This window comes from Colletotrichum jinshuiense, chromosome 5 (assembly GCF_051148585.1).
Source record: "Colletotrichum jinshuiense chromosome 5, complete sequence".
Taxonomy (NCBI): Eukaryota; Fungi; Ascomycota; class Sordariomycetes; order Glomerellales; family Glomerellaceae; genus Colletotrichum; species Colletotrichum jinshuiense.
Genome location: NC_139312.1, coordinates 1,585,823 through 1,612,753, shown reverse-complemented (window position 1 = coordinate 1,612,753; position 26,931 = coordinate 1,585,823). Strand labels below are relative to the sequence as shown.

Sequence of the window (26,931 nt, the reverse complement as noted above, 5' to 3'; positions counted from 1 at the left end):
TCTTGCTCTGCGTAGCCGGTTTAGGTTTGCTTGTTTGCCATGCCATGCCATGCATGTCATGCTGGTGGTTCTCACCATGTGGCATGAGGAATCGCGGTTTGCGGCTTGTCGGCTGCTGGGCCTTGAGACACCAAGCATTGTGCAGGACGATAACGGAGGCGAAGGGGTTTCTGCGAAAGCACTGTAATGCGGCATCTGGGGATCTGACAAAGCTTATGGTCCCGGCCGCTCGGCAGTAGCCCCGAGGCGCGGCGTAGGAATGTTGGATGAATGGATGGAAGGAAGGAAGAAACAAAGAAGGAAAGGGCGGCAGAGACAGTTGCAAATGGCTCCGGTAGACCGGGCGACTGTGTCAGTGACGGATCATATGTCTGAGATGACGATGCCTGTCCCCCTGACGAGAAAAGAAGATGAGCTGGTAGGCGGAGTAGGAAGTGGCAGGAGTAATTACACACAATGGCATAACATGCAGGAGGTACTGTCTATGTGTGTGTGTATAAGGTACCATGTACAAAGTAGCGTGTCGGGTACGTAGGTGGTAAGGTATTAGTGCATTGCGGGAGAAGAGAGGACAGGCAGAATGAGAATGGGAGAATGAGAGAGAGAGAGGCAGAGAAGAGAGGCAGGAGGCGGGATTCTGGAGGTGGCTTGCCATCTAATGCAAGTGCAAGGAAGCTGCAGAGGGACTTGATAGAACCCCGAATGCAAGTACCTGCCAAGTCTCTCAGGATGCATGTCTGCGGCATGACGGGCCGGGGGCTGCAGAGCGAATCATGTCGAGATACCAAGTCGGTACGTCAGGAACCATCCCCACTCTCGTCCCGCTCTCCTCCTTCTTCTTCTTCTTCCTCTCGCTGGCGTGGTACGCGGTGCAATGTACCGCCTCTGCTGCGCGTGCCGGTCAGGTACCAGAGAACGGAGTAGTAGTGCAGCTACCCCCCACCCCAGCCGAAGACCTCCTGAGGTGGTTCCTTAGGTTCCTGAGCCTGTGCCTGTGCCTTGTGCCTGTGCATGTGTCTCGCGAATTGGCGGACGGCAAAGCAACGCAACGCAAAGCAGAGCATGGCATGGCAAAGCAGAGCAGAGCAGAGCATACTAGAGCGGTGGGCTCTAGCGCGCCTCGCACGCCGATGCTGCTTTTGTCGAGTACAGAAATCCCGAATTCGTCATTCTCGTGGTGGCAGTGGTGGAGGCGGTGGGCGTTGGCAATCCGTCCAGACTCATGGGCGGACGGAGACCATCAAGTGCTGCCAACCCTGCCCGGTTTGCTTGTCCATTACATAGTAATCCATGCTATGCCATTGCAAGGAGGCAAGCTACTGAAGCAGAAGCTAAGGCCAAGAGACCGGCCAGACAAGGTATATCCGTACCATACCCACCCCATCCTATCCGGTGCGGACCCGCTGCACGCTCGTGCGTGCTTCTGCTTCTGCGTCTGCTTCTGCATCTGCTTATGCTGCTTCTTCCCTCGCCCGTCGACCCTGACCCTCGCACCAAGCCCACTCTGTACACTACCTTACTGTACATTACCCAAGGGCCGAAAAGTCTCCATCCCAACGCCCCTTCTCGTCCGCCTTCTGCTCCATTCCTCACCTCATCGCTGCCATCTTCCTTTCTCCAATTCCCACGCTAGCCCTCTAGTCGATCCCCTGACACGCCAGTGGCCTCGCCGCTCACCAAGAAAGAGCGAGAGACTGAGAGAACAACCAGAAGATTTAACATTGGAAACCCGCAGCCCTCCGGTCGTCCACTACAAACGCACCCGAGCCTTTTAGCCGCTTATTTTTTTTTCTGTTCTCTCCTGCCCGTGGCACTTACTTCCAGACCCTCCAAAAGCTTCGCCCGCCCATTTTCCGACCTCGAAAGGTACACCAGGCATATCACCACCGTCCTGACTCCCCTCTACCTTGTCTAGGCGACTTTGCCCTGCAAGTCGGCTCAACCACCCTCTTCCTCGCCAGTCCGACATCATTGTCTTTCCGTACTCCCCGTCCGATCTTCTGGCATCCATCCAACACCCTCGGACTGTAACGAGACCGCCCTCCGCTCCCCGACGCGAACACACCAAACCTGCCGTACTCGGACCCTCGCTCGCCCGCATTTCTTCTTCATCTTGCTTTCGTCTTTAACCGCCGCTGCCGCAGCCACTGATTCGCGTCTTCCACCCACTCTTCGTCACAACTGAGGCGCCGCATTACTTGTTATACATTTCGAACGCCAGCACCGGTCGTCTCTGCCTTGGTTCTCCTCGCCAATCAACGTACAAACACGACCTCACAATGTGTTTCGGGTCCAGACAAAAGGATGACGGCGGTGGTGCTCGCTCGCGGGACCTCGACCGCATGATTCGCCAGGATGAAAAGCGCTTGTCAAAAGAGGTCAAGCTACTGTTGCTGGGTATGCCGACGCGCCCGCCGCTCCTGTGATGCCTCCAAGTCATTCAATCCACTAACTCGACCTCCCCCTCTGACAGGTGCCGGAGAGTCTGGAAAGTCTACCGTGCTGAAGCAAATGAAATTGATCTACGCCCAAGGATTCAGCAAAAACGAGAAGCTCGAGTGGAAGCCCGTCGTCTTTAACAACATTGTTCAATCCTTCCGCCTGATTCAAGATGCAATGACCGAGATGGGCATGGAGTTCAACAACCCCGAAAATGAGGTAAGTAATCCCCGATGACGCCAATCGCGTGCGACAACCTTTCGAGATTCTACGACTTCGCATGTGATGGCTTGACGGCCGCGCGCTAACACACCTTGTCTCTCGCAGAAACACATGGCGCATATCCTGGTGGAACACGAGATCAACGCCCAAGACCCCCTCCCGCACGATTATTTGCAGCCCATAAAGGACCTTTGGGTCGACAGCGGCGTCAAGCAAGCCATTTCCAAGGGCAATGAGTTTGCCCTCCACGACAATTTGGCATAGTCAGTACCCGGGCGGCCTACGCTTCCATCGCAAGAAACCCACAACTGACTGATGCAGCTTCTGCGACGATTTGGATCGAATCTGGGACCAGAACTACGTGCCGACAGACCAGGACTTGCTGCGCTCGAGATTGCGAACGACGGGCATCACCGAGACGGTCTTCGACCTGGGGCAGCTGACGTATCGCATGTTCGACGTCGGCGGTCAGCGCTCAGAACGAAAGAAGTGGATTCACTGCTTCGAAAATGTCAACTGTTTGCTCTTCCTCGTCGCCATCAGCGGATACGACCAATGCTTGGTTGAGGATAAGGATGGTGTACGTGCATTCGCCCTGCGTCTCCCTCAAACTCGTGCTGACCCCAATGCCAACAGAACCAAATGAACGAAGCGCTCATGCTGTGGGAGTCGATTGCCAACTCGCACTGGTTTACAAAGTCCGCCCTGATTCTCTTCCTGAACAAGATGGATCTGTTCAAGGAAAAGCTGCCCAGCAACCCCATCACATCACACGGCTTTACCGACTACCACGGTCCCGCCGAAGACTGGAAGGCAGCCAGCAAATATTTCCTGGACAAGTTCCGGGCTCTGAACCGAAACACCGAGAAGGAAATCTACGGACACTTTACAAACGCGACAGACACGAACCTGCTCAAAATCACCATGGGCTCGGTCCAGGATATGATCATCCAACGCAACCTGAAACAACTGATACTATAAGGCAGATCCTGCAATAATTAGGCCACTCGGTGGTCTCAGACCAATCTACCAAAAAAAATTGGGCATACTTGATACATGCCAACTCTAATCGATACCCGCGGCCCCTCCGGCCCCAACCCCCCCACATCAGCCTTGCGCGGCAGCGCCATTCATTCACGATATTCGACATCTCGGCATTTATCCTCACCATTGCGAGCGCACACACTTGCCCCAGCCTTGCAAGCTCTGAAGGAGTCCAGTGAGCCCCTCGACACCGACTTGGATGTACATTACTTCCGCTTCCCTTGTGTCTATTTCTCGTTATCTATTGTCCATATCCAGGCGTTGGTCTAAACAGAGTTTTGCAAAATATGGATAGGTTATCCGGCTTTTTGTTGCATGTTATCGCCACCGTGCAATGGCCGTTGGTACCGTGTAGTCGAGACCAATAGAAAACGGGGCGCTATGATGCGACCCTTGTTTCGAGGGTAATGACGGGTGAAGATTGGGGGGGAGGCTGGAGCAGGTTGTGACGGGTGGTTCAAATGAGACGAAACGAAAGCATGGGAGAGGCTGAGTTGAATTGGTTTTGCGCGTGATGGATTGATACCTAATCACCTGTTTTAAGCTCTGTCGCCATGTTTGGGTCAAGAACGAAAAAGATGGGTGTGTGTATGTGTGTGTGTGTGTGCTAGGCTGCCGGAAGGACGGCACTACTTCAAAGCAAGCAAGCATCTTGTTCGAAATGAAAATTGGACAAAACAATTCAAAATAAATCCGCAACAAACATGCCATCAAGATGAGTGACATACTGAGATGAGTACCGTGGTGTGTCTCATGCAACGGAACCTTGCATCGACACCACCATCCCGCTAGCTTTACCGTAATCGTGGTATCTTCTGAACCCGAGGAGATGCGTCGGGACATCTCTTCTGTCTTTCAGCCTCCTCCGGAAGCAGAGCTTTCCGGATTTCCCTCGCGTCGGTGGGCACGGCATCGCTGCTGGTTGCCATAGTTTCGGGAAGGACAATACCCAAGTATAACCTTAACAAGAACGTTTCATGCGGGGTGGCCAAACGGACGAACGAGGAGACACTCGCGAATAGGATGTCGGCAAGAATGACGCAAAGAAACAATTCTTTGGCTAATCGTGTCTGTCTGCATGAGCAGGCTGTGTTCCGGTGACGCCTGGTTCCCTGCTCCCGCCAACGGCATGAGCAGAATAGATAAAGCACGGTGGTTCGGATGCTCATCATGGTATCCGTCTTCTCCGATGTTTGACACTGATTCCGGTTCTAGGCCATCCTCCTCTCTCTCCCTCACTCTCTCTGGTTTTCCAGAATCCGGGCCGGAGCTACGCCGGCAGGTCGCCGAAGTAAAAGCAAATATGGGTATGTATCCATCCCAAGTCCCCGGGTACAGCAAGTGTGGGGAATTGCGGCTTCAGCGTCAGATCACCTTATATGTGTGCTGTTGGCAGTGATCCTGCCAGCTTGCTCTGGATTGAGAACGGTGGGAGGAGTGAGGCTGTTGCTCTGCACGTATTCAATCAAATATACAAGGTTGATTGATGACAACGTCCGGTGGCCAGCTGGGGGAGTATGAAAAGTAATAGACAAAGCCGCGGTGGTCGAGACCGGGCCTTAAAAGGCCGATCTGGACCGGCCCGATAGCGACAATTCCCGACGCAGCTCATCGGACAATTCCCCCCGATCTAACTCGCACGGCGACGCACGCGGTGGATCGCCACAACCAACACAGTGTTCGCGCCGCTCTTTAGCCGAGCCCCGGCAGGGATGAGCTCCGATTGCGAAGCCGCGACGGGAGCTACCCCGCCGTTATCGCCCCCCACCATGCCCTCGCACTTCCATCCCTCAAACGTCACTCGCGCCCTCCCACCACATCACCACTCTTTTAACAATGCGCCTTGCCTTTCGAACCTTTCGCACCTTGACAACCTCCATCCTCAAACCAGCCCACCGCCTTGTTCCCTTCCGCAACATGGCCACCGCCGCCGCCTCTCCGGTGCTCAAGCAGCCCGTCAAGCTGGCCTGCATCCAGCTCGCCTCGGGCAGTGACAAATCGGCCAACCTCGCCAACGCGCGCTCCAAGGTCCTCGATGCCGCCAAGGCCGGCGCCAAGATCGTCGTCCTGCCCGAGTGCTTCAACTCGCCCTACGGCTGCGACTACTTCCCCAAGTACGCCGAGACGCTCCTCCCGTCCCCGCCGACGCGCGAGCAGTCTCCCAGCTTCCACGCGCTGGCGTCCATGGCCGCCGACAGCGGCGCGTACCTCGTCGGCGGCTCCATCCCGGAGCTCGACACAGAGACGGGCAAGTTCTACAACACGAGCCTCATCTTCTCGCCCAAGGGCGAGCTGCTGGCGACGCACCGCAAGGTACACCTCTTCGACATCGACATCCCCGGCAAGATCACCTTCAAGGAGTCCGAGGTGCTGAGCCCGGGCGACTCCGTCACCGTGGTGGACCTGCCCGAGTACGGCCGCATCTCGGTGGCCATCTGCTACGACATCCGCTTCCCCGAGCTGGCTATGATCGCGGCCCGTAAGGGCTGCTTCGCGCTCGTCTACCCGGGCGCCTTCAACCTGACCACGGGACCCCTGCACTGGCGGCTGCTAGGCCAGGGCCGCGCCGTCGACAACCAGATCTACGTCGCCATGTGCAGCCCCGCGCGGGACCTGGGCGCGTCCTACCACGCCTGGGGCCACAGCCTGATCATCGACCCGATGGCGAACGTGCTGGTCGAGGCCGAGGACAAGGAGGCCACCGTCACGTGGGAGCTGGACAACGTCAAGATCGAGGAGGCGAGGAGGAACATCCCCGTCAACACGCAGAGGAGGTTCGACGTCTACCCGGACGTGAGCCAGGCCAAGGTCGAGGCGTGAGGGGTGTCGGGGATTGTTGTTTGCGGTTGGGGCGTTGGGGAGATGAGCTGATACCCCCCTTCTGATGCCGTATATAGAGGAAGGAGTCGTGTCTCTTTGTATACCAATGTGCTGCTACTGATATAAGGCGAAGAAAAAAAATGTGTGTCCGGCACTTGCGATTAGCTGCTGTATTCAAAATTTGGGACCTGACTCTATGAAATCGCAGGGGGAAACTAGCTGCAGTCGACGACGATCTGTCTGCCGCCATTCCAGGTTGGATGGGCAGCCTGGGTCGTGATCAATGGCGGTGCATTGAACTTAGGCACTGGTATGTATGACAATCAACGCATCTCTTTGGGGGGGAACTCCGGATATTACACAAGGACCGGAGCGAGAATCTTTGCGTCCTCGAAGCATCGAAGCACCAGCATCATCCATTTTTCAACCTGTTGTCGCAGACATGGCTTCATTCTCTTGGAAAGTGACCGAGATTGCATCCGACCGCTCCAGGGTCTTGTGATTGACTCTCATCTTACAGTCACAACATCAGCTCGCTCCGTTGATCTCCGCAACCTCCGTCTGGACGCGCAACCGCCGTCGCCACTATGAGCTTGCCCGGAAGGTGGCGCACATGCCCCTTCCGAAGTGATTGCAATGGGTCTCTCTCTGTGGTCATCTGATGACGGCACTAATAAACTCAACAGTCTCAACTCGATCATGTGAATGAAGGCTTGGTAGCCTGTATCTATTATTAACCCTCGTATGACACGTTCTGTGTAACGCGGAACTGAATTCTATCCCCGGCCAACGCTGCGCCGACACCTCGATATCGCGACGTCCCACGTGGTTGACGGTTATGAGATTGACTAACATTGATATCCAAGTCGCTCATTGGAACCTGCCACTCTTCTACGTTTCACTGGAAATGTTGACAGGGATGCTCAGAGGCTTTCTGCGGCGTTAGCTATGGGAAACGTAAACCATGTGACTGGGTGACTCACGTTTGTGAAGAAACCTTGAGGATCGAACTTCGCCTTGATTTGCGACAGCTTTCCTACGTTGGCGCCGAAGTACGACTCGAGCGGCGGGGTGGAGATCTTGTCATCCATGTAGCCAGAGTAGCTCGCCGGCCTAGAATACTTGTCAGCAAGACCGCTCAGATTTCGAGAACAAGAGTGGTGTGAGAAGGACGTACCCAACGATCGGGCGGAGGTAGTCCTCCAAGGCCTTGAACCATTTCTCGTAGCCCTTGTGGACCGCCTCGTCTGCCGAGCTGGACACGATGAACTCCATGTGCGAGTACGCCTGCTCGCGCCACGCAAACGCCGCGTCGCCCGAGACGGAGATGTTCCACGCGTGCCATTCGATCCAGCCCTGCGCGGCGTCGTCCAGCTCGTCGATGCGCGCAATGGCGTTCTTCATCGTCTCGTCCGACAGGAGCTTGTCCTTCTGGATCATGAACGACTTGGACAGGCGGATGAACCGGGACCACGGCAGCGCCGGCGGCAGCTCGGGCGCCTTGGTCGTCTCGTTATAGGTGAAGTTGGCGTACCCCGGGAGCTGCGCGAACGGCTGCTGGACCGTGTTGATGGCCAGGGGCGCGAACTCGGCGACCGCCTCGTCGGGCATGCACTCGTTGAACATGTACCCGACCATGCGGGCGTTGACGCTGTTGCAGCCCGCGGAGACGTACGCCAGGGGCTTGCCGATGGCCAGGAGGCCCGAGGCGTCCACCATGGCCTGCAGCTTCTCCAGGCTGCACCCGTAGCACCACCCCAGCACGTCGGTGCGGTTCTTGTACAGGTTCACCTGGGAGCTCAACGCGGTCTCGGCGCGGGGCGCCCACTCGTGGAACGTCTTTGCGATGTCGAACCTCGTGTCGGTCCCGTTCCACCGCAGGTACATCATGGCGGAGCGCGGGAACGAGTACAGGCGCAGCGTCCACTCGACGACGATGCCGTACGTGCCGCCGCCGCCGCCGCGGATCGCGAAGAAGAGGTCCGGGTTCTCGTCGCGCGAGGCCGTGACGACGCAGCCGTCGGCCGTGACCACCTTTGCCGAGATGACGTTGTCGACGCCGAGGCCGTTCTGGCGCATCTGCATGTTGAAGCCGCCCGCCGAGAGGAACCCCGAGATGCCGACCGTGGGGCAGATGCCGCCCGTCCAGTCGAGGCCCTGCTGGCCGAGCGCCGTGTAGAGGGCGCCGAAGCGGATGCCGGCGCCGACCGTGGCGGCCTTCTTGTCCGCCGTGATGGCGACGTGGTCGATGTGGGTGATGTCGATGACGAGCGAGTCCTGGAGGGCCGAGTAGCCGAGGAAGCTGTTGCGCGCGCGCTGTAAGCATAACCCGTCCGAGAAATACCACGAGTTCTTCCCGGGAAACTCACTGGTGGCCGCCGGTCCTGGGGACGGCCTTGATGCCGTTCGCCTTCGCGCAGTGTACGAGGGGGGCGATTTCGTACGGCTTCTCGGCGTAGGCGATCAGCACCGGCATCTGCGTGAACCTGTACGGCCCCGACGTTAGAAACGTTCCCCGAGCACGGGGATGAAAGGGGGCTTGCTGGTCCTTACTGGATGGCCTCGCCGATTCTCGCATCGTGGTAGGTGGGGTCCGACGGTGCGACGATGCGGAGCGCCGCGTTGTTGCCAAACACCTCCTCCACGCACGATCTGAGGGCGTCCCTCCTGGCGCTGGGCGCCGCGATGATTGCGCGCGCCGACAGCGCGGCGAGCAGAAGTGAGAGTTGCATGGCGAGACGAGAGGCACTGCGGCGGCTGATTCGTTGGTGGAGAGAGAGCGGTGGTGCGTTGCGAGCTTGCTAGGAAGCCTCTCCGGGAGGCCGCGGGCGGACGTTAAATACATTGCGGCCAGGACTTCCCGGCCCATTTCCTCGCCGTGGAGGATGTAAGCACGATGTACAGCCCGCTCCCCCCCTCCGTCTTGGTCCCAGACGAGAGTCTTGTGAAGAGGCCATAATGCGAAGCGGATCAACCGATAATCAGACGAGCTGTTGGCGCTAGGCTTGGCGTAGCGATGCTAGAAGGGAAGGGAAGGGGGCTCAGGCTTGGGATGGTGTTGAAGTGGGCTGTGGTGCGTTCGACATTGTGACTCGATGGTTTCCGTGTAGGGACGGACAGGGGGGCTCCGGTGTGGATCCGGCTGCGGCGGCCGGTGGTTGGGTGTGATTGGCTGTGATGACACTGCCTCCGTCCGAGTCGACACGGAGGACTCCGGGCATCGTCGGAAATGGGCTCCATATAAGAACAACACAATGTCTTGAGCATGGTCTTGGCAGTTTGTTTGTTTTGTTCCAATTTCTGGGGCCTTCAAAAGAAATTTATGGCTGCCTTGTATTCTCCCTCGATCGTCGAAGGTCCGCACGCCTGCTTTTGGGACGAAAACGTTGTGGGATAAGGGAGATGGAACGGCAAGTTTATGTGACGAGATAATGAACATTATAACTACGCTTTAATATCTTTACAAGTCTTGATACATTATTAAGGCCCGTATGATGCATCGGAAATGAATGTCTGCGACAAAACGAATTGTAAAAACTGACTGGGCTTCTCTCAGGGATGAGCATGCCTCCGAATACGATGTTCGAATTTAAGGGTGACAGAATGAGAAATACAGCGAGAAAGATCACCAAGAAAATATTTACTTACGAGGAGGCATACCTAGTTGAAAGCAGAAACCAGAAACCAAAGTGATGTGAAGCGCGCTGTAGCGATGAGTCCCCCCTTCTCAGGTGCGGCGGTCCGTCATTGCCAGCATCCTCGTGTCCCAGACAGGCAGTGCTGTTAGTTCCGTAGAGATGATATGAGATTCAAAGTGCTTATATCTCCATTATTAGCAGTATAATCCTGAAATTTGGAAGTACCTGTCCATAAGAGCAAGGCGCTCATAGCTTGGAAACCACCGGAAGGAGGTCTTGAGTGCCCACTGTGGTGGACTCTAGAATGGATCCAGTACCGGGGAGGGTTGCTACAAATATGAGGATGCCCCAAACATTGCCCCATCGCGCTACTGCGATGGGCAACTGCCGTGCTATGGAGGCGTTGCGCAGAAATACGGCGCAGTAGTCTATCCGGACACACGGGGAGGATGTTGTGTGACGTACGTCACCGGCAAGAGACGGTGAGATTCATGAAAATGATCTTTTGCAGATGTTCTAGAAGCACGCGAGGTGAAATCATAACATATCAAGGGTGCGTTTCAAGGATCGAGGTCGGGATATAGAGGTGACACAGACCAGCTCGGTGTAGAGCGACTACCTCCGGCAGAGCCAAGCTTTAGAAGAGCCTCCGTCGGAGTCTCCTAGCGCCATCCAAGTAGTGGAATTCTGCCTGCTGCGGGTTTGGATGATCAACATAACGCTAGCAACGCGGCTGCTCTGGCATCGAGATGCCCAAGGCTCGGACCTTGGCCCATATAACGTTTGCTTCCTTAGTCTCCTCCGTCGTCCGAACCCGACGAGGTCTACAGCAGCGACCCAACATGTTGTCACGAGGATTGATCCTAGGTTTATATTATGCTGGACTCTAGGATTTGCAGGGCCACTTCCTAGCGCTTTCAGACGGGATTAAAATGCATCGTACAGCAAACAGCCGGAGCAGCGGCATCTTGCTGCTTTCAGATCTCCCAGTCCCCAGACAGGCATCCTGCAGGACCTCGAAGTCACGGGTTTCGTGGTTTAATACCTGTGAATTGTTTACCATGCGCCATACCAAGCCACAACTGTGACGGAATGCCGTGTACCCCAGATCCACGATTCCAAGTCGTCCCTTGATCCCAACACCTGGATATCACCGCATTCCGAGGCCTTTCGGAGAGACGTTTTGTTTACCCATAGCACCCGTAGAGCCTCCTTCACCTACAGATCAACATGTCTCTTGTGATCTAAGGTGTACTATGAAGTTAGTCTCAACATCCACTGCCAAGAGCACGTTGTCTCAATAATTTCGGACGGACCTCCCCCGTCGGTGGTCTTCCAAAAGTCAAGGGCGGAGCCAATATTCTGACTAACATAAGAAGATTGAAGCCCTGCAGAGGGTATCGTCGATGGTTTTGTCATCTTTCTTGTTTCTTTGTCGTCGCCTAACTTGGTAGTTCATCGCATGTCCCTAAGAGAGATCTGCCAATCCCATCCTGTTCCCGGCTTTCTCGCTGCCTGCACCAATCTAGCCATGCTTGCAATCCCGGTATTCATCATCGTGGTTTTGCTATTAGCAAACAGGTACTACAAGCCTAGCAAGATACCGGCTTACAAAGGCGAGGGGCTTTTGTCCTTCCTCGCCGATGCCCACGATTACGCAGTCAAGCCCATCTCTCTCATCCGCAGGGCCCAAACACAATGCGGAAACATCTTCTCTATCCAGGTTCTGACAGTCCACAATGTTTGGCTTCGCGGGAATGAGCTCAACAAGGCTTATCTCGATATGCCCGAGAAGGCTTGGTCGTTTGGCCACGGAATGGTGAGTCCCCTGAGAGCCACCCCAACTTAGTTTGAGACACCCCTGGTTCGGCTTGTCTTAACGCACGTGAAACTAGGGCATCTTCCTCAACAAGATTCTTGATCCCGGATACATGGACAACATCCGGGTCATGGTCGGGTCTCTCAGTCGGTACATCAATCGTGCTGCAGCCCAGGAGCATGCGTCCAAATGCACCGTAGAGGAAACCCATAGACGTGCGCTAGAATGGACGACAAAGGAAGACGTCGAACTCTTCGATGGGGTCTCCGAACTGGCGCACAAGGTTATTGTGAGAACCCTCATGGGCGATGACTTTTACGAGTCGAGCGACGAGCTTCTGGACCTCCTGCACGCGATGGAGTGCGACATTGGCAGCTTCTGGTCCTTTGTGCTGCCCGACTGGGTGCCTCATCCGCCAGCCAGACGGCTGCATCGTGCCCGGGAGCGTGTCAAGGAGATTTTTTGGGAAAAGCTCAGCCAACGACACAATGCAGCAAGAAACGGCGACCTTGAGACTGACTTGCCAGACTACATCACATACACGCTGCACGAGAAAAGCACGGCGCCGTTGAAGCACTACCTCCCATCCCACCACACGGTTCTGATGTTCGCCGCTCACACGTCGACAGTAGCTGCGATTTCCTGGGTCATCGTCTGCGTGAGTCTCCGAAACCTCTCGGTTTACTGAAACCAGACTGACAGAAACCTTGTAGCTTTTGCGCCATCCAGATGTCATGGCCGCCGTGAAGAGAGACGCAAGAAGTGGGATGAATGACTCGGTTCTACTGCAGGCTTGCATCAAGGAGACGATGCGCTACTACGCAGGAATGAAATGTCTCCGCCTCGCCATGCAGGAGGTGCCCGTCCCAGGGACAGATATCACCGTCCCGAAGGGCTCTGTAGTGTCCATCTCGCCCTACCTAACGCACCACGACCCCGCAAACTACCCGAACCCCGATACTTGGATGCCCGGACGCTGGCTCAATGCCGAAAACAAGCTGGTCAACCTGGAGGAGAAAGACGGCAACGGGGTGAAGTGTATGATGTTTGGCGGAGGAAGCCACAAGTGCCCCGGCGAGAAGATGGCCACCATCATCGTAACCCAAACTCTGACGACCCTTCTGCGTTGCTACGACATAAAATGGGCCTCGCCAGACCAGGCCCGGAATGTGAACTTTGACGATTTGGATTTCGACAAGGTTGGTTCGCCGTGGCTGAAGGTAAGCATACGACTGTCCCAAGCCCCCTGCGTCTACGATCATTTTTGCTGAACATCTACAGGGAGGTCTCAGAGTGAGGGTCTCTAGGCGAGTGTGGCCCGATGTAATGACAGGATGCTGAGGAACATGGCGTGTACTGGTTGGAATACCACTGCAAACAATAGTAATGGATTAAACGTGGCTGGTGGCGGAGGATGCGGAGGTACTGGTGTACTTTCTTTTCGAGCGCGGCGGATTCACCAAGAGCACTCCGGAGCCAAATTTATTATCTTAAAAGCGCCTCACTCAATTTGTGATTATACGTACCTTTCGAATGTCTCTCGGCCAGCCTGCTGTAAACCTAGAAAATAGCCTCTGAGACCACCCGATCCATCCCATTCCGCGGGAAGAGAGAATCAGGAGAAGAAAAGCAAATTGTTGTATGTATGTTTTTTTCTTTCTCCGCGCATATGCATCTTAACTGCGGCTTTTGATTTTGCGAGCCAGCTTCGGAATCCTCTCGATACCCCGATCTCCGTCTCCATAGACTTGGCAATTCTATTGCTGCAATGCAAGGATCAAGTCCTACATGTCAAGCTCTATCGAGCCTCAACCAGTGTACGGTACCCCGTCGCGACGTTGCATGGGTGACGCAAGCACCGAAGGTCTGGAACGTTGATATGCTTGTCAGAAAATATTCTCCGTGGAGGAGGAAACATACATCCCGTTGGGGGCGGAGGTCAGTCCTCTTACGTCCGGGAGGTGCAGGGGCATTGGCTCCTATCCCTGCCTCCGCAGGCCTTAGTGGTATGCCGGAGGAGGGCACGGAGATGGGGGGGAATACGACCATGACGACGCTCGTTTTGACGTCATTTGTTTACATTTTCAATGTTTTTTTGGACCTCAATCGAGATTCGCGAGTCTTTGACTCACACTTCGCGGTAGCTGGATGACCGCAAGGCAGCGAGTTCTGGTAGGTCAGCTGTGGGAGGGTTGCTGGAAGACCAAAGAGAACGAGTGGAATGAAACGTCGAATCCAGGGAAACCCCGTTTTAAGGCAAGGTGATACTGCGGATGAAACACGCGATACTGGGAGAATGGAAGTTGGGAATAGCTTCGTATGACCATCTATGCACAATGCTGAAAATACCCGCGAGCGAAATCTAATCCAGCCGCCAAAACCACAGGTCTGTGATGACAAAAACTCCAAACACCCCTAATGAAACCGATGATACTGTCGCAAAGCCCAAAAAATGCCTCCATCGCTTGTAATGCGCACATGCCCAAATACTCCAATCCAGCAACAAGAACAGTCAAAAACCGCCGGGGCTTCTTTCCAAACCACTCATTCCAGACCCTCCAAGCATTTTTTAAAGATATCGCTCAGCTCGCCCACGTATTGAGGCTCGAACGCTCCGTCGTGGTCGCCGTTGAAGGGCACCGTCTCGAATTTGACAAACTTTGAAGCGTCCCAGCGCATGGCCTGCTCGCGCATGACGGAGCGGATGAAAATGGCGCCATCGCGCTCCCGCTGGGTCATGGTTGGGTCATCGAATGGGTCGGGTCTGCACTTGATGAGCACGGCGTGGAAGTCGCACACGCCAGTCTTGGGGAGCAGCTGACCCGGCTCGACGGTAGAGATGAGGCCGAGACCCTTGTGGATGTGTTGTTTGATCTTTCGTAAGAAGTCGCGGACTTGTGAGGGCTCGTTCTCGTCATCATCCTCTTCGGCCTCGTCCTCCTCTACTTCGTCGATGTCGTCCTCGATGTCATGATGGACTGTGAATGTGTCGCAGACGCTTTGCTCCTCCTCGAAGAAATCCTGCAACCTGTCGTCCACCGGAGAGCATTCCGAGCCAGCATCACTGCTGCATGCGGGAGATGCAGGCGTACCGGGAGACCATGCGGGGCTATCGTCTTCGTACTCACTGGAGGCGCTGCTCGAGTAGGAACCGTCCGTGGCAAAAGTGCCCCAAGTGTTCACTCTGCCTCCCCCCTCCATGGCGTAGTCTCCAAAATCGCTCTCGCTGATAACTGGCGACATGATCGGAGATGTTTCAGAATCCATGAGCCTGATATCGGCGGCGACGGTTCTGGTAAAAGTGAGGCGGGTGAGGGAGCGATGGTCCTTTGCGGTGGGAAACGATGGAAACGACTCTGGGTTGGCCGAGTCGATCATTATCACCTTCAATACTTCCTCTCCATTGTCACGCAAAACCTGGGCCATGTTCATGGCAATCATGCCACCCATTGACCATCCTCCCAGCAGGTACGGGCCGCTCGGCTGAATGTCCTTGATCTTCTCGATGTAAAGGGCGGCGAGGTCGCGGAGTGTCTCGGGGAACTCGAAGTCATTGCCGCCAGGGCAATGCATGGGGGAAGTAATGCCGTAGACTGGCCTCTCATCGTCGTCGCTCAAGGCTTCAAGTCGTAAGAAAGGGAGCGCAAGCCCAGATATTGCGTGGCATAAGAATAGCGGCGTAAGGTGGGAGTTTTCGTCTCCTTGTAATTGTGTAATAACTTCCATGGTGATAATGAGGAAAGCAAGTATTATGGCTAGGTATATGGCCGAAATTGCAGGCAGGCGTTAAGAAAATAATAATGATAATGGAAGCCAAGGCTACTGGGCTCGCGTGAGTAAATACCTGTTTGTTGGTGAGGCCGGTCAAGCAGCGGGATGCTCACGAGAACTGTTGACGACCGCGTGCGTCAAGTGGCTTGATGATGGCCTTCTGGAAGCAATATCGGCCTCCTTCAACATGAAGTCTTATAACCAACATCGCAAACTTGACCCGCGATGGCAAAAATGCTGACCCCAGTGCAAAGTGGCACTGGATCTCACGACCGAGATGACGATGTAAGACTCCAGCTGTGCTAGACTGGGCTCCTGGCAAAACCACCTCATGGCTTTGGAGAATGGAAAAGTTCCGTCACAGGACAGCATGCTGAGGAGGTGGCACGTACGTCAACAGGACCACTTCCAGGTGGCATCCGCTTCTCCCTTAGACTGCCCGGAGGTTCTCCAGGACACACTAAACCACCACGGCGGTGACTAGGAGTGGCAGCGTGTGGCGAGTGGATGATCCGCAGCAACAAAACAACCAAAGGATGTTCCCCAGAGGCTGCTTGGTGCCACACGACAACTAGATACGCTATGATTTCGGCCTTCGGGGAGGCGTATAGTTGCGGCGCACGCGAGCGATGGCACACCTAGATCACATGGAGGATTTTGGAAGCTCTCGGGTTGACGCCGTTTGTGGCAATGACGACATCGCAACAACACCGGTCGTCGGAAGAGCGTTGCGGAGTGTATCCGAAGTTGCAGCCGGAGCACAAGCCAATGTCTCATATGGCAGAGCAGGCAAAACCACAAAGAATAAGCTTCTATCCTTCCACTTCTATCGTAGAACGCTTCTTGTTGGGGCAAGACGTGCACCCCTTCATTACTTTGGAAACAATCTTCAAATTACAGCAAAGCAGACATGAAACAGTCATGTCGATCTTTTCGGAGTCCATTTGAGGCTTGGACGCTGGCCAAGCCGCAAATACATAAGCTTTTGGTCTCCCAACCTAGGATTTTGCTCACTGAGCCTTTAGCCTCCGAGGAGCAACGGAAACGGAGGTGAGGACCACGCTTGCCGCGATACTCTCAGAGGACGATCTCCGACAACCCAAAATGCTTAAAAGGCGTTTGCCATCGTCTGCTGGTTGCAAACTTGACTTCATCAGTCTCTCACCTCTCCATCACACCTCGATCTCAGTGTAAGCCCGATCCTCCAAAACAACTTGCCCTGAGACGACCACCATACATCGACAAGATGAAGTTCTCCAAGCTTTCCTTGCTGCTGCCGCTCTTGGCTGGTTCGGCTGAGGCCGGCAAGATGATGGCTCCTCGCAGCTGGGCGGCCGACCGATTCGATATGCCTCTCACCTGGAACCAGTTCGGTCTCCTTTCCTACATCAAGGTCGGAACACCTCCTCAGGAAATCCCCGTCTTCGTCGACTGGACCTGGATCAACCAGTTCATTCTTTCCCCCAAATGCTATGGTGACCAAGACCCGGGGGCCTGTCTCAACACCCAGCAATTGTACTATGACCAACGCAAATCAACGTCTTACAGAGATGCCTCGAAGCGGTTCCCTAGCCGCACATGGCTTCCCAACCACTTCTTCTTTTGGCAGCCTTTGACGGTCGACTACGCACAAGACGTTATCGAGATTGGCCCGGTCACGTCGAACTCCATCATGCAGCTGTCGGACACCAACTTTGATCTCTCTGCCTTCCCTTACCCATTCACCGGAGTTCTGGGTCTTTCCCCCGTTTTCAAGGGCGACAATGGTGAGTATTTTCGAACCAATGGCGGCATATTACATGTGGCTGACTAGTCGAACCACAGCTTCGTTCCAATCGCCCTTCTACCAGCAGTGGAGGTCCGGTCAGTGGAAGAACCCCACTATCAGCTTTGTGTACTGCTATGAGGATTCCAAGAAGGCTGCTTGCGGCGGCAACGATGGCATCCAGTCCTTCGGCGGTATCCTGAACGAGCTCGTCAAGGACGACCAAATCTACTGGTACTCGAACGAGGTATTCCCTGATGTTAACACGCTGGCCTTCGAGTACCACCCCGGCCTGTACAACTACTGGGGAACCCCTCTCGACTCGCTCTGGATCGGAGAGGAGCTGCAGCCCACCGAGCCCACGTCAAACATCTCGGGTAAAGCCTCCATTTTTGACCATGCTTCATACGGGCGCGGCATTCCCCTGACCCCCAACGCGTATGAGAAGCTTGTTGGCCTCACTGGCGGGCAGCCGCTCAAGCTTGAGGACCCAACCATCATCAACAACGGCAACCAGTCGATGTACTCTGTTGACTGCAGCAAGATTGACTCTTTCCCTCCAGTGAGCTACAAGTTCGCCGGCCACGACAAGGTCTGGGTCAACACACCGAAGCACTATGTCGACACTTTGCCGGACGGAACCTGCGCGCTGAACGTCCGTACCATGGCCACTGGTGACAGGTTCATTGGCAACTTTGGCGAGACGTTTTTCAAGGACAAGATCGCCATCATGGTAAGTATTTTTTTCGGGGTTAACAGCCGTAAGATCAAGGAAACTAACCGTGATCAGAACTTCGAAACCCTTCAGATCGGCATCGCCGAAGTCCAATGGTAGGCAGTTTCATTTTCGTTGTAACGCACCGCTCGTGATTTGACGGGACTAGGCCCTCATCCCAAGGCGGCTGCCAAGCTTCATAGAACGCCCAGATTATTTGAACCAACGGGGAATGATCGATTCGCCCCATCTTCAGACGACAGATCGGCACAACGTGCAAGGTTGATATTCCGGCTGCCACACAGGAACAGCCAGTGAAGGATTCCAAACCCATGGGAAGGGTGGGGTTAGACTTTAATTCTTGAAATGCATGGCTATTTTATAGATTTTCTTGTTTAGAGACGAATTTTTGAGGTTCGGCAGGAAGCTCGGCGCAATAGCATCTGTACGAACAAGCTTAGGTTGGATAGAAGAGCGAAGGTTTGGCAACAAAGATAGACGACCAAATCCATTATCCACCACAGCTATTTTCAGAACGGCCGGATATAAGCGGGACCGACCTCGCTTGAGGATTATTATGGGCCACGGTCCGGGCCACGACGGGATTCGGCGGTATCCACTTTGGCGCTGATCAGCTCTGCCCAACTCTACCCTAATAAACATCACCTCCCGTTTATTAGCAACTTGATTGATTGCCCCTACTCCAAGATTTCTGTGAAAAATATGAGTATTGAATGAGAAGTTCTTTTTTGGAATCCGAAAACTCGTAGAAGCGTGTTGGATTCCTCGTGTTTCTCCCTCAGCTACCAAGCGTGGCTGTTATTGGGGGCCTTAACATTGCAGCACTGCCTCATCCTTCACGAAAGCTTCGCCAGTGCTGACTAATGATCATGCCTATAATGGTAGCTTCTGAAATGCCTAAAGACTTTGTGGTGATTGTGCCGCATCAACAGCATGAGACACATTAGACAGACAGCGAATCGAGACATGAGCATAAAGCTCAGTGTGTGTGAGCCTGTCTCGATACACCTTGTTCCAGGAGTTTGAGATCAGCGGACTGTTTCTAAACAGTCTCGTTGCGAGGGATTGAGTGATTTCGCAGTTTTTATCCATGAAGAACGCCAAAGTTTGGTCAGTATTCTTTTTGCACATAATGTTGCACTTGACGTCAACTAAGGAACGACTTTGCGACGGGTGTCTTCTTCAAAATCGTGCGACCATGCGGTACCAGTTTAAAACGGCAGTCTTGCATTCTTACGGGTCTTCAGAAGCTTTACACGAAAAGAGAAAAACCTATGCGATGAAGTTCTTATCACGGCCGGCTCCCGTCGCCGGGGCTGCGGGCGCTTCAGGTGGCGGTACCTCGCCTTGACAACCAGCATAGACACGGTTATTTCCAACGTCGGTCCATTTTGATATAAACCTGTCAGATGTGGGACGATGAGTCCCGTCACCTATCGGCAGTGGACTCCCTCCGCTTCGACATCGTGCCATCCACCCGGCCATGCGTGCTTCTGCCCGGAGAGCCGCGGCTTCGCCCGCCCCACCAGTCCTCCTTCGGAGCCCTCACCAACTCTGACGAATAGTGAGTACCGGCCCGTCCAAGCCCCAACCTCCCGGATCTGACTGAGGCCCATCGGCTGCTCCGCTCCACGACGGTCCGTAAGATGTTTAAACGCCACACCACGCATCGGCCACGGGCCTTGGAGGCACCTCCGAAGGAAGACGGATACTCTATAAGGTGCTTATCTCAAAAAATGGCTTCGGCGAAATGTTCCAGGGCAATCCAATGGACAGTACTTAAGGTCCCCGACTGTCGCGAAACGACGGATCTCCACTACCCAGCAAACCAACATCCATCTTCGGCCCGCTAGCATCTTCCCGAATAGGTAATCCGAACCATCGCAGCTTTTTTAACCTTGTACACTTGATCAAAATTCTTTACCATGGCCGCTTCAGTTGATGCTCAGGTAATCATCGTGGGAGGAGGGATCGGCGGGCTCACCCTGGCAGCCATCTTCAAGCGACTCGACATCTCATGCAAGGTCCTCGAGCGTAGCGATGTGCTTCGCCCTGTCGGCGCCGGCATCTCGTTGGCACCCAATGGTCTGCGCATGCTCGACCAGCTTGGTGTCTACGACAAGGTGGTGGACGCCGGCCAGAAGCTGCGCAAACTGCAGATCTGGCGCAACGACAAGCTTTGGAACTCCCTGGACTGGTCGGGTTGCGAAGCCAAGTTCGGCTACCCGGTCATGTCCATGGAGCGCCACCACTTCCACAGGCTGCTCTTCGAGGCTGCCGGCGGCGACTCTGTCGTGCAGTTCAACACCAAGGTCGTCGACGTCATTGATGACCCGAACGATTCCTCTGTCCGCGTCGTCTTTGACGAAGGCAAGGAGCTCCGTGCCAACATCGTCGTTGGCGCCGACGGCATTCGCTCAGTTATTCGGAGGTGCCTTGCAAGGGATGCCGGCATGATGGAATCCAACACCATCAAGTTCACTGGCCGAGTCCACATGAGTGGCATCACCGCCCCGCTGGAGCATCTCGGAACCCAGGACCTCGGCGTTGCCAACTGGATGCTCTACGACGACTCGACCCTCACCACCTGGCCATGCCCTGACAACCGACAGTGGTTCATCGGTGTCAAGGTGAGTTCTCCGTCTCCTTACGCATGGCGGACGGACGGGCTAATTTTAGAAGAAAACGGACGAGAAGGTTGCCAACGACCGCTCTGTGTGGAACAACTGCACTGAAGATACCATCAAGGCCGTCTACGGAGACAAGTTCCACCCGTTTGCGGAGAAGGGACTGTTCAGCGAGAGTAAGTGACACCGAGCAACTGCTAACGAGAAGACTGTGTCGAGGAAGAACCAACCCCCGATCTGACGCGCGCCTCTGTTTAGTCGTCGACAAGAACGAGCGGATCCTCGCCAGCAACGTGTTCCAGGAGGTCGAGTTCCCTTCGATGGCCCGGGGCAGGGTTTGTCTCATTGGTGACGGTAAGCTCTGCAGCCTTTCCAGTCGTTCCGCGGCGGGGAGCAAAGCTAACTGGCCCACAGCCGCGCACAGCATGAGCAGCGCCTTGTACGTATTCCTGGAAAACGCACCCGATCCCTCCGTTGCAGATCACCGAGCCTAGTGGGCAGCTAATCTCTAGCTGCCCGGTGGGCTCCCCTGCCCTTCTCCCCCTCCCATCCACTCTCCTAGTTGCAACGGCGTTTACTGACTTGAGCTTATCAACAGCGGCCAGGGCGGAAACCTAGCGTGAGTGGCATTCGAGATCGAGATGCAGTTGAACTCTGAAGATGCTAATTTGAGGTGCAGAATCGAAGACGCAGCGGTCCTCGCCAACCTGATCCAGGAGAACCGCGGCTCTCTGGAGAGCGCCGCGCCCGTCCTGAGCAAGTACAGCGAGATGAGGGAGAAGAGGGCCCAGGACGTTGTCAAGTTCAGCTTCAGATTCATCCTGCTGCATGGAGCCATGCTCCCGTACGGCATTGGAGTGGTGATGCGGTGGCTGATCTACGCTCTGCTCCCCGGCGGCGTCTGGCTCTGGTACCTCGAATGGCTGTATGGCTTCCAGCCCACCGTGGTTCAGTTGAATGCTGGGGCACAGAAGGCGTAGAATGTTCTGCCTAGCCTAGCCTGTATGAGAAATTTTTAGAATGCAGCACGTTTAGAAGCACGTTTAGGTTGTCGTTCCATTGTTTCATTGTTTCCTGGGCGGGCTCGCAGGTGCCTCGAGGACGTAATTCTCCGGGTACCCGTTGTAAGTCGGGCGGGTGCCTGAAGGCACACAGCCCCGAGCCAGGCAACTTACCATGTATTTGTCTTTTATTGTCTTGACCAGCGTGGGGGAATGGGGAATGGATCTGTCGAGGGCAGGGGTCCAGGATTAGCTTGACTTGCAGAAGTACCACAATATACACGCAGCTTCAATTGAGACCTTGTCCCTCCCTCTACCGCTGATGTACCTCCGCGCTTGTTTTCCTCGTGCACAAAAGCGGTGCGGTTCTGCATAACATGAAGGCGGCGCAGCATCGCGGTTGTCTTGGAGGCCGGGGTTTAGTTGCCGACCGGCCCCCAAGATTGAGGCAGAGTACATGCAACAGGACGAGGATCATTTCACGACGGTTATGTCCCACAACACACCAAATCTGATGGGCTGCTGATGGGGAACGAACTTTGGCTCTTTGTGATTTACACCCCATGGCACGACACACGCTGCATCCACTCCTCCTCCGTCCTCCGTCCACACCCTCAAAGCCTCCCCGACACACACTGTGTGCCCACCCCAGCATGATCCTTCGTGGTGCCTTACATCATCTCAACTTTGCTGCAAGTCACGCATTTGCAGGAATATAATATCTCGACAGCCACCAACCACGTTGGAGGTTTGGCATCAGACTCGCCACATGAGATGAAGTGGTAGAAGAAGACGGGTAACACTTCCTCAAACCCTCTACTTCAAGCCTTTCGTTCCCCAACAACCTGCCCATCCATCCATCCACCCAGATCGACGGCGGCTCATCTCATCCTACTCTCAGTCCCTCGCTGGTACCCACGACACTGTTGTACGACCAACAACCAATGCATCTTGTATAATACCCTCAAAACGCCACCCACCCCGTCTACCAAATCAAGCCGGCCATGTCTCTCACCTCCCGACACCCGCTCCGCAAGAGCTGCAGCTTCTGCCGCGCCCGCAAGATCAAATGCAGCAACGAGACCATCTGCGAGGCCTGCCGCAAGCAGAATGTCGACTGCGTCTACGACTGGGATTCGCGGCCGCCCAAGACCCGCACAATCTCCCAGGACATGAGCAGAAGCAACAGCACCGGCGATGGCGGCAACGCCATGCCCGTCCCGCAGCGCCAACGATCCTCGACCGGCGGCTCGCCGCTCTCGACACCCATCATGGAGGAGCCCGCAATGATGGAGGGAAACGCCCCCGTTGCCATCATGGGCGGAGAAGACGTTGCAAGCGTGCTCACTGGCATGTTTGTAGAGAACTTTGGCGAGAATCCCACACCGGGACCAAAGTCGAATCCCTGGCAGGAGAGGATATCAGCATACAACCAGACACTCCGCATGACCTTGCAGGACCGGAGCGAGAATGTTGTCAACTCGAAGTTCAGCCACCGTGACGTTAAGGTATGGATGGTGCTTCTTCACTCTTTCGTCTTACAGTATGCTGATATGACCACCTTAGTACACTGGGATCCTCCAGCTTCTTACCCACGACTTGGTCGGCCTTGTGGTTGACAAGTTTGGTGGTTTGGGCTCCATGTTCATGGAGCAGGGTGGCGGCAGATTCTACCTCACGGGCCTGGCAAGCGATCCAACGCCATCAATGTTCGATACGACACCGACAGGCCCAAGTCCCATGTCCGAGTATGGCACTCGGCAGATTGGACAGCTGGTGGATGTGTGGTACAGCGTCCACCCGCTCTCGTTCCTCGTCTCCAAGACATTGCTCCTGCGCGAGCTCAGAGACGGGACCCACGACGAGATACTCCTGGCTGTTATCCTCGCCGACGCATCCTTTTCACTCGGGGACGAGGTCGCCATGGCACGCGGGCACGTTCTTTTGCGCTGGGCCTCCGCTCAGCTTCGCAGCCGCCCCCTCTCGACCCGTGTCAGCCAACCGGGCATGCCCGGCGCTGGCATCTCACTCCCCGGGATCGGCACAGCCCAGGTTTTGATGCTTTTGGGTTGGAACTGCCTCTGCCAAGGGCAGATCAAGCGTGCAACATGCTACATTGGACTTTCTGGCCGCCTGGCGACCGAGATTAAAGACACCATCTCTGCATCGTCGGCGCCATTGACCACAAGCCGTATCAACGGCATCGACGTCTGCGAAGTCGAGAAGGAGATCGTTGCGTACCTGTATTGGACGACTTACACACTCACTCTTTGGACCTTTTTGCAGATGGGCACCCACTTCTCCCAGCTGCTGCCCACAAGCCTCACATCCATCTTCCTCCCGGTCGACGAGACTTCCTCGGTGCTGATGCGCCTCGACGAGGTCTCGGACAACTTCTCCACACTGCAGAAGCAGAAGAGCATGATCAAGGAGATGTGGCCTCTCGCGCACATCGCCTCCATCACGGCTTACATTTTCGCCCTGTACCCTCAGGAGCCGGACCCCAACGAGACGGTGAGCACAAACTTTTGGCAAGAGGCGCCTCTGCTGGCGCTTCAGCGCATCCAACAAGGCAGCACTCCCCAGGACATGCAGTGCGTCTGCCGCGAGGTTTACCGCGTGTTGATGGAGAGTATCCACCTGCTGAACCGCCAGGTGGCGCACGCCCCTTCCCGGTCCCTGGTCCTTGCAGTCTATCACATCATGGCCATCCACCTTCTTTTCCCTGCCATCCTTCCCGGCGCACCCCCGCCAGCGGAGCCATTCGCTCTGACAGCCGAGACGGTGGAGCGCTTTATCGGATCAGGACAGGAACTTGTGGGCATCATGCTCCAGATCGCCGAGCAAACTACCCACGAGCCCTTGATCATGCCCGCCCAGAGCAAGAACTCCTTCCCCGACGTCTTCTGCCTGGCACTGGACACGTGCGCCCGCGGGCTGTCATTCATCTACGCCCAAAAGCAGGCCGGGGGCCTCGCCATGGAGCCGCAGATGATAGCCGTGTACGAGGGCCGCCTGGAAGCGCTTGCGTCCCGCCTCCTGGGCATCGCAGCGTCCGACTTCCTCTCCCCCGGCGGCCAGGTCCGCGCCATCAAGAAGCACCTCAAGGCCGTAACGCGTGCATTCGGGGGCAACGTTGGCAACAGAAACAGCGCAGGCAGCGGCATGAGCCTCAGCGCCAGCCACACGCGCTCTCACTCCTACGCCTCCTCGTCCACACACTCCATGTCTCGCCGCAGCTCCTCCCTCCCGCACACCCCGCCCCACGAGCACCTCTCGGGGGCCCCAACGGCGGTCGACTCGGCCTCCTCGTTCATCAGCCCTATGGACACGTCGATGCTCCCCTCGGTGTCGTCGTCTGACGATTCGATGACCACAACAGCGAGCGAGCTGGCGACGCCGTTCCACACCTTCAGCCCCGAGGATAAGCACGAATGGCACGCTGCAGACGAGCTGTTCGCTCACGTCATGGACCCTGCGGCGCTGGGGGCTCCCACCGGCGATCTCACGCTGGCGGACCTCGTCGACTGCCAGACAGACGCCGCTGGGTGGTTCCCCGACGGCGGGCAGATGCTCGTCGACTTCGACATGGGGGCCGCGCAGCTGGCCGCCAACTGGGAGTGGCCAACGATGCCCGACATGGGTCACGAGGCAGGGATCTCTGCGGCAGCGACCGCTGTAGGGGGCGACATGGACAGCATGTTTTACAACTATTTCAAGAAATGATGCGTCCGCGTCCCCCCTCCGCCCGCGCTTCTATTTTACGATCTGATGATTAAGATCCATTTTCTTCCAACCACGAATTTTATTTTTTCCCCATTTTTACGATTTCTTTCCCTTTTGGGGGGACTCTTGCATTGGGGCCCGGCGGAACTCCCTCGTCCAGGGTAGGGGGAGGGAGGGGAAACAAGGCTTTCTGGACGGGCCCGTGTCTTCAACAGCTTCACCATCATTACATTCATCACAAAGGGGGACAACTTTCATTTTTTTTTTCAGCCAGGGCATTTTTTTATTTTATTACATTATTGTTTTCCGGATTCGTTCGGGTTAACGACATAGAGGTTTGGGCGGCACGTTCATGACATTCGGCGTTATAGAGGCCCGGGCTTACTTTTTTTTGGTCTTTTGCTTCGTCCAACTTCCATTGGAGAGAATCGGCAGGCATTGGCCGGGGGAGTACAACACAACATGAGACGAAAAAAAAGAGAGAGAGAGAGAGAGACACAGAGAGAGGTGGGAGGGTTGCATTGGCCAAAAGGCTACCAGGGGGGGCCATGGAAGACGCTAGGAAGACTGCGAGGCGATGATGAGCACTGGAATGTACCGTGGCTTGGCAGCTGGAAGAGACATTTTCAAGACAAACACACAAGGGGGTCGGTCGGTTTTCTGCATCTCAGCCAACATGCAATCCTTCAGCCTCCAGTGCAACATCGGCGACCAGGGGGCCACATCCATTTTGTGGGTAACGAGCCGGCACGCGGCAGGGATGATACGGGAAGTGGACCACACCTGTTGCCGGGGGCCCCCGGCCGCGGGCAGCGCCAGATCTCTCGGAGGAGGGGAGGGGGAGGGGACGAAAGGGTTGGACGGGAAGGAAGGGCGAAGGAAGGGTGGGGTGGGGGAAGCGAGGCCTTGGGCGCGTGGGGGTGAATCTACCAGAGACACACACGCTGACGGGATGGTTCTCCCCCTTCTGTAATTTGTATTGGGTTATCTTTTTTGGGCTGCTGCGATTTTCCTTTCCCCCCTTCTTCCCCTCCTTTAGGGACACGTCCCTCCATCTCCATGTCTGTCTCTATTATTCTTTGAAAAAAAGCATCATAGATGTAATCAAATACCATGCAATATTACACGCTTTACCATCAACTTTTGCACTCTTCACTCTCCACGTTCCCAGAGGACTCGTAGGCCCCCTCGGTGTCGGGAAGGAGAGGGTTTGCAGATCCGATGTGATTTGAGATGCAGCAATGCTATAAACGCACACATCACACTTCCTGGAGGATTTTTGATACAACCAGAGACTGCCACTTTTAGAAGGAGAAATGCACA

General features: G+C 55.4%; 8 protein-coding genes across 8 annotated transcripts; 6 read left to right on the top strand and 2 right to left on the bottom strand.

Moving 5' to 3' along the window:
- Positions 1-2,279: 2,279 nt before the first annotated feature.
- EsH8_V_000417 (guanine nucleotide binding protein, alpha subunit) lies at positions 2,280-3,642 on the top strand (the record flags this gene model as incomplete). Its single annotated transcript, XM_083272933.1, has 5 exons — positions 2,280-2,397; positions 2,474-2,658; positions 2,767-2,924; positions 2,983-3,241; positions 3,298-3,642. 5 exons carry the CDS (start codon positions 2,280-2,282, stop codon positions 3,640-3,642), a joined length of 1,065 nt encoding a protein of 354 aa, XP_083125648.1.
- Positions 3,643-5,541: 1,899 nt separating this feature from the next.
- EsH8_V_000416 (carbon-nitrogen hydrolase) lies at positions 5,542-6,525 on the top strand (the record flags this gene model as incomplete). Its single annotated transcript, XM_083272932.1, has 1 exon — positions 5,542-6,525. The coding sequence occupies one exon, from the start codon at positions 5,542-5,544 to the stop codon at positions 6,523-6,525; it is 984 nt and encodes a 327-aa protein (XP_083125647.1).
- An 891-nt stretch (positions 6,526-7,416) lies between these two features.
- On the bottom strand, positions 7,417-9,257 carry EsH8_V_000415 (FAD-dependent oxidoreductase; the record flags this gene model as incomplete). The annotated part of the gene is made up of 5 exons (XM_083272931.1): positions 7,417-7,455; positions 7,509-7,638; positions 7,703-8,827; positions 8,895-9,011; positions 9,079-9,257. 5 exons carry the CDS (start codon positions 9,255-9,257, stop codon positions 7,417-7,419), a joined length of 1,590 nt encoding a protein of 529 aa, XP_083125646.1.
- Positions 9,258-11,694: 2,437 nt separating this feature from the next.
- EsH8_V_000414 (uncharacterized protein) lies at positions 11,695-13,253 on the top strand (the record flags this gene model as incomplete). The annotated part of the gene is made up of 3 exons (XM_083272930.1): positions 11,695-11,982; positions 12,059-12,640; positions 12,696-13,253. The coding sequence occupies 3 exons, from the start codon at positions 11,695-11,697 to the stop codon at positions 13,251-13,253; spliced, it is 1,428 nt and encodes a 475-aa protein (XP_083125645.1).
- Positions 13,254-14,526: 1,273 nt separating this feature from the next.
- EsH8_V_000413 (thioesterase domain-containing protein) lies at positions 14,527-15,708 on the bottom strand (the record flags this gene model as incomplete). The annotated part of the gene is made up of 1 exon (XM_083272929.1): positions 14,527-15,708. The coding sequence occupies one exon, from the start codon at positions 15,706-15,708 to the stop codon at positions 14,527-14,529; it is 1,182 nt and encodes a 393-aa protein (XP_083125644.1).
- A 1,291-nt stretch (positions 15,709-16,999) lies between these two features.
- On the top strand, positions 17,000-18,436 carry EsH8_V_000412 (pepsin-like aspartic protease; the record flags this gene model as incomplete). Its single annotated transcript, XM_083272928.1, has 4 exons — positions 17,000-17,519; positions 17,578-18,251; positions 18,309-18,349; positions 18,403-18,436. 4 exons carry the CDS (start codon positions 17,000-17,002, stop codon positions 18,434-18,436), a joined length of 1,269 nt encoding a protein of 422 aa, XP_083125643.1.
- Positions 18,437-20,179: 1,743 nt separating this feature from the next.
- EsH8_V_000411 (FAD-dependent oxidoreductase) lies at positions 20,180-21,861 on the top strand (the record flags this gene model as incomplete). Its single annotated transcript, XM_083272927.1, has 6 exons — positions 20,180-20,884; positions 20,937-21,057; positions 21,140-21,235; positions 21,296-21,320; positions 21,480-21,500; positions 21,561-21,861. 6 exons carry the CDS (start codon positions 20,180-20,182, stop codon positions 21,859-21,861), a joined length of 1,269 nt encoding a protein of 422 aa, XP_083125642.1.
- A 1,025-nt stretch (positions 21,862-22,886) lies between these two features.
- EsH8_V_000410 (uncharacterized protein) lies at positions 22,887-25,608 on the top strand (the record flags this gene model as incomplete). Its single annotated transcript, XM_083272926.1, has 2 exons — positions 22,887-23,390; positions 23,449-25,608. The coding sequence occupies 2 exons, from the start codon at positions 22,887-22,889 to the stop codon at positions 25,606-25,608; spliced, it is 2,664 nt and encodes an 887-aa protein (XP_083125641.1).
- Positions 25,609-26,931: the final 1,323 nt, after the last annotated feature.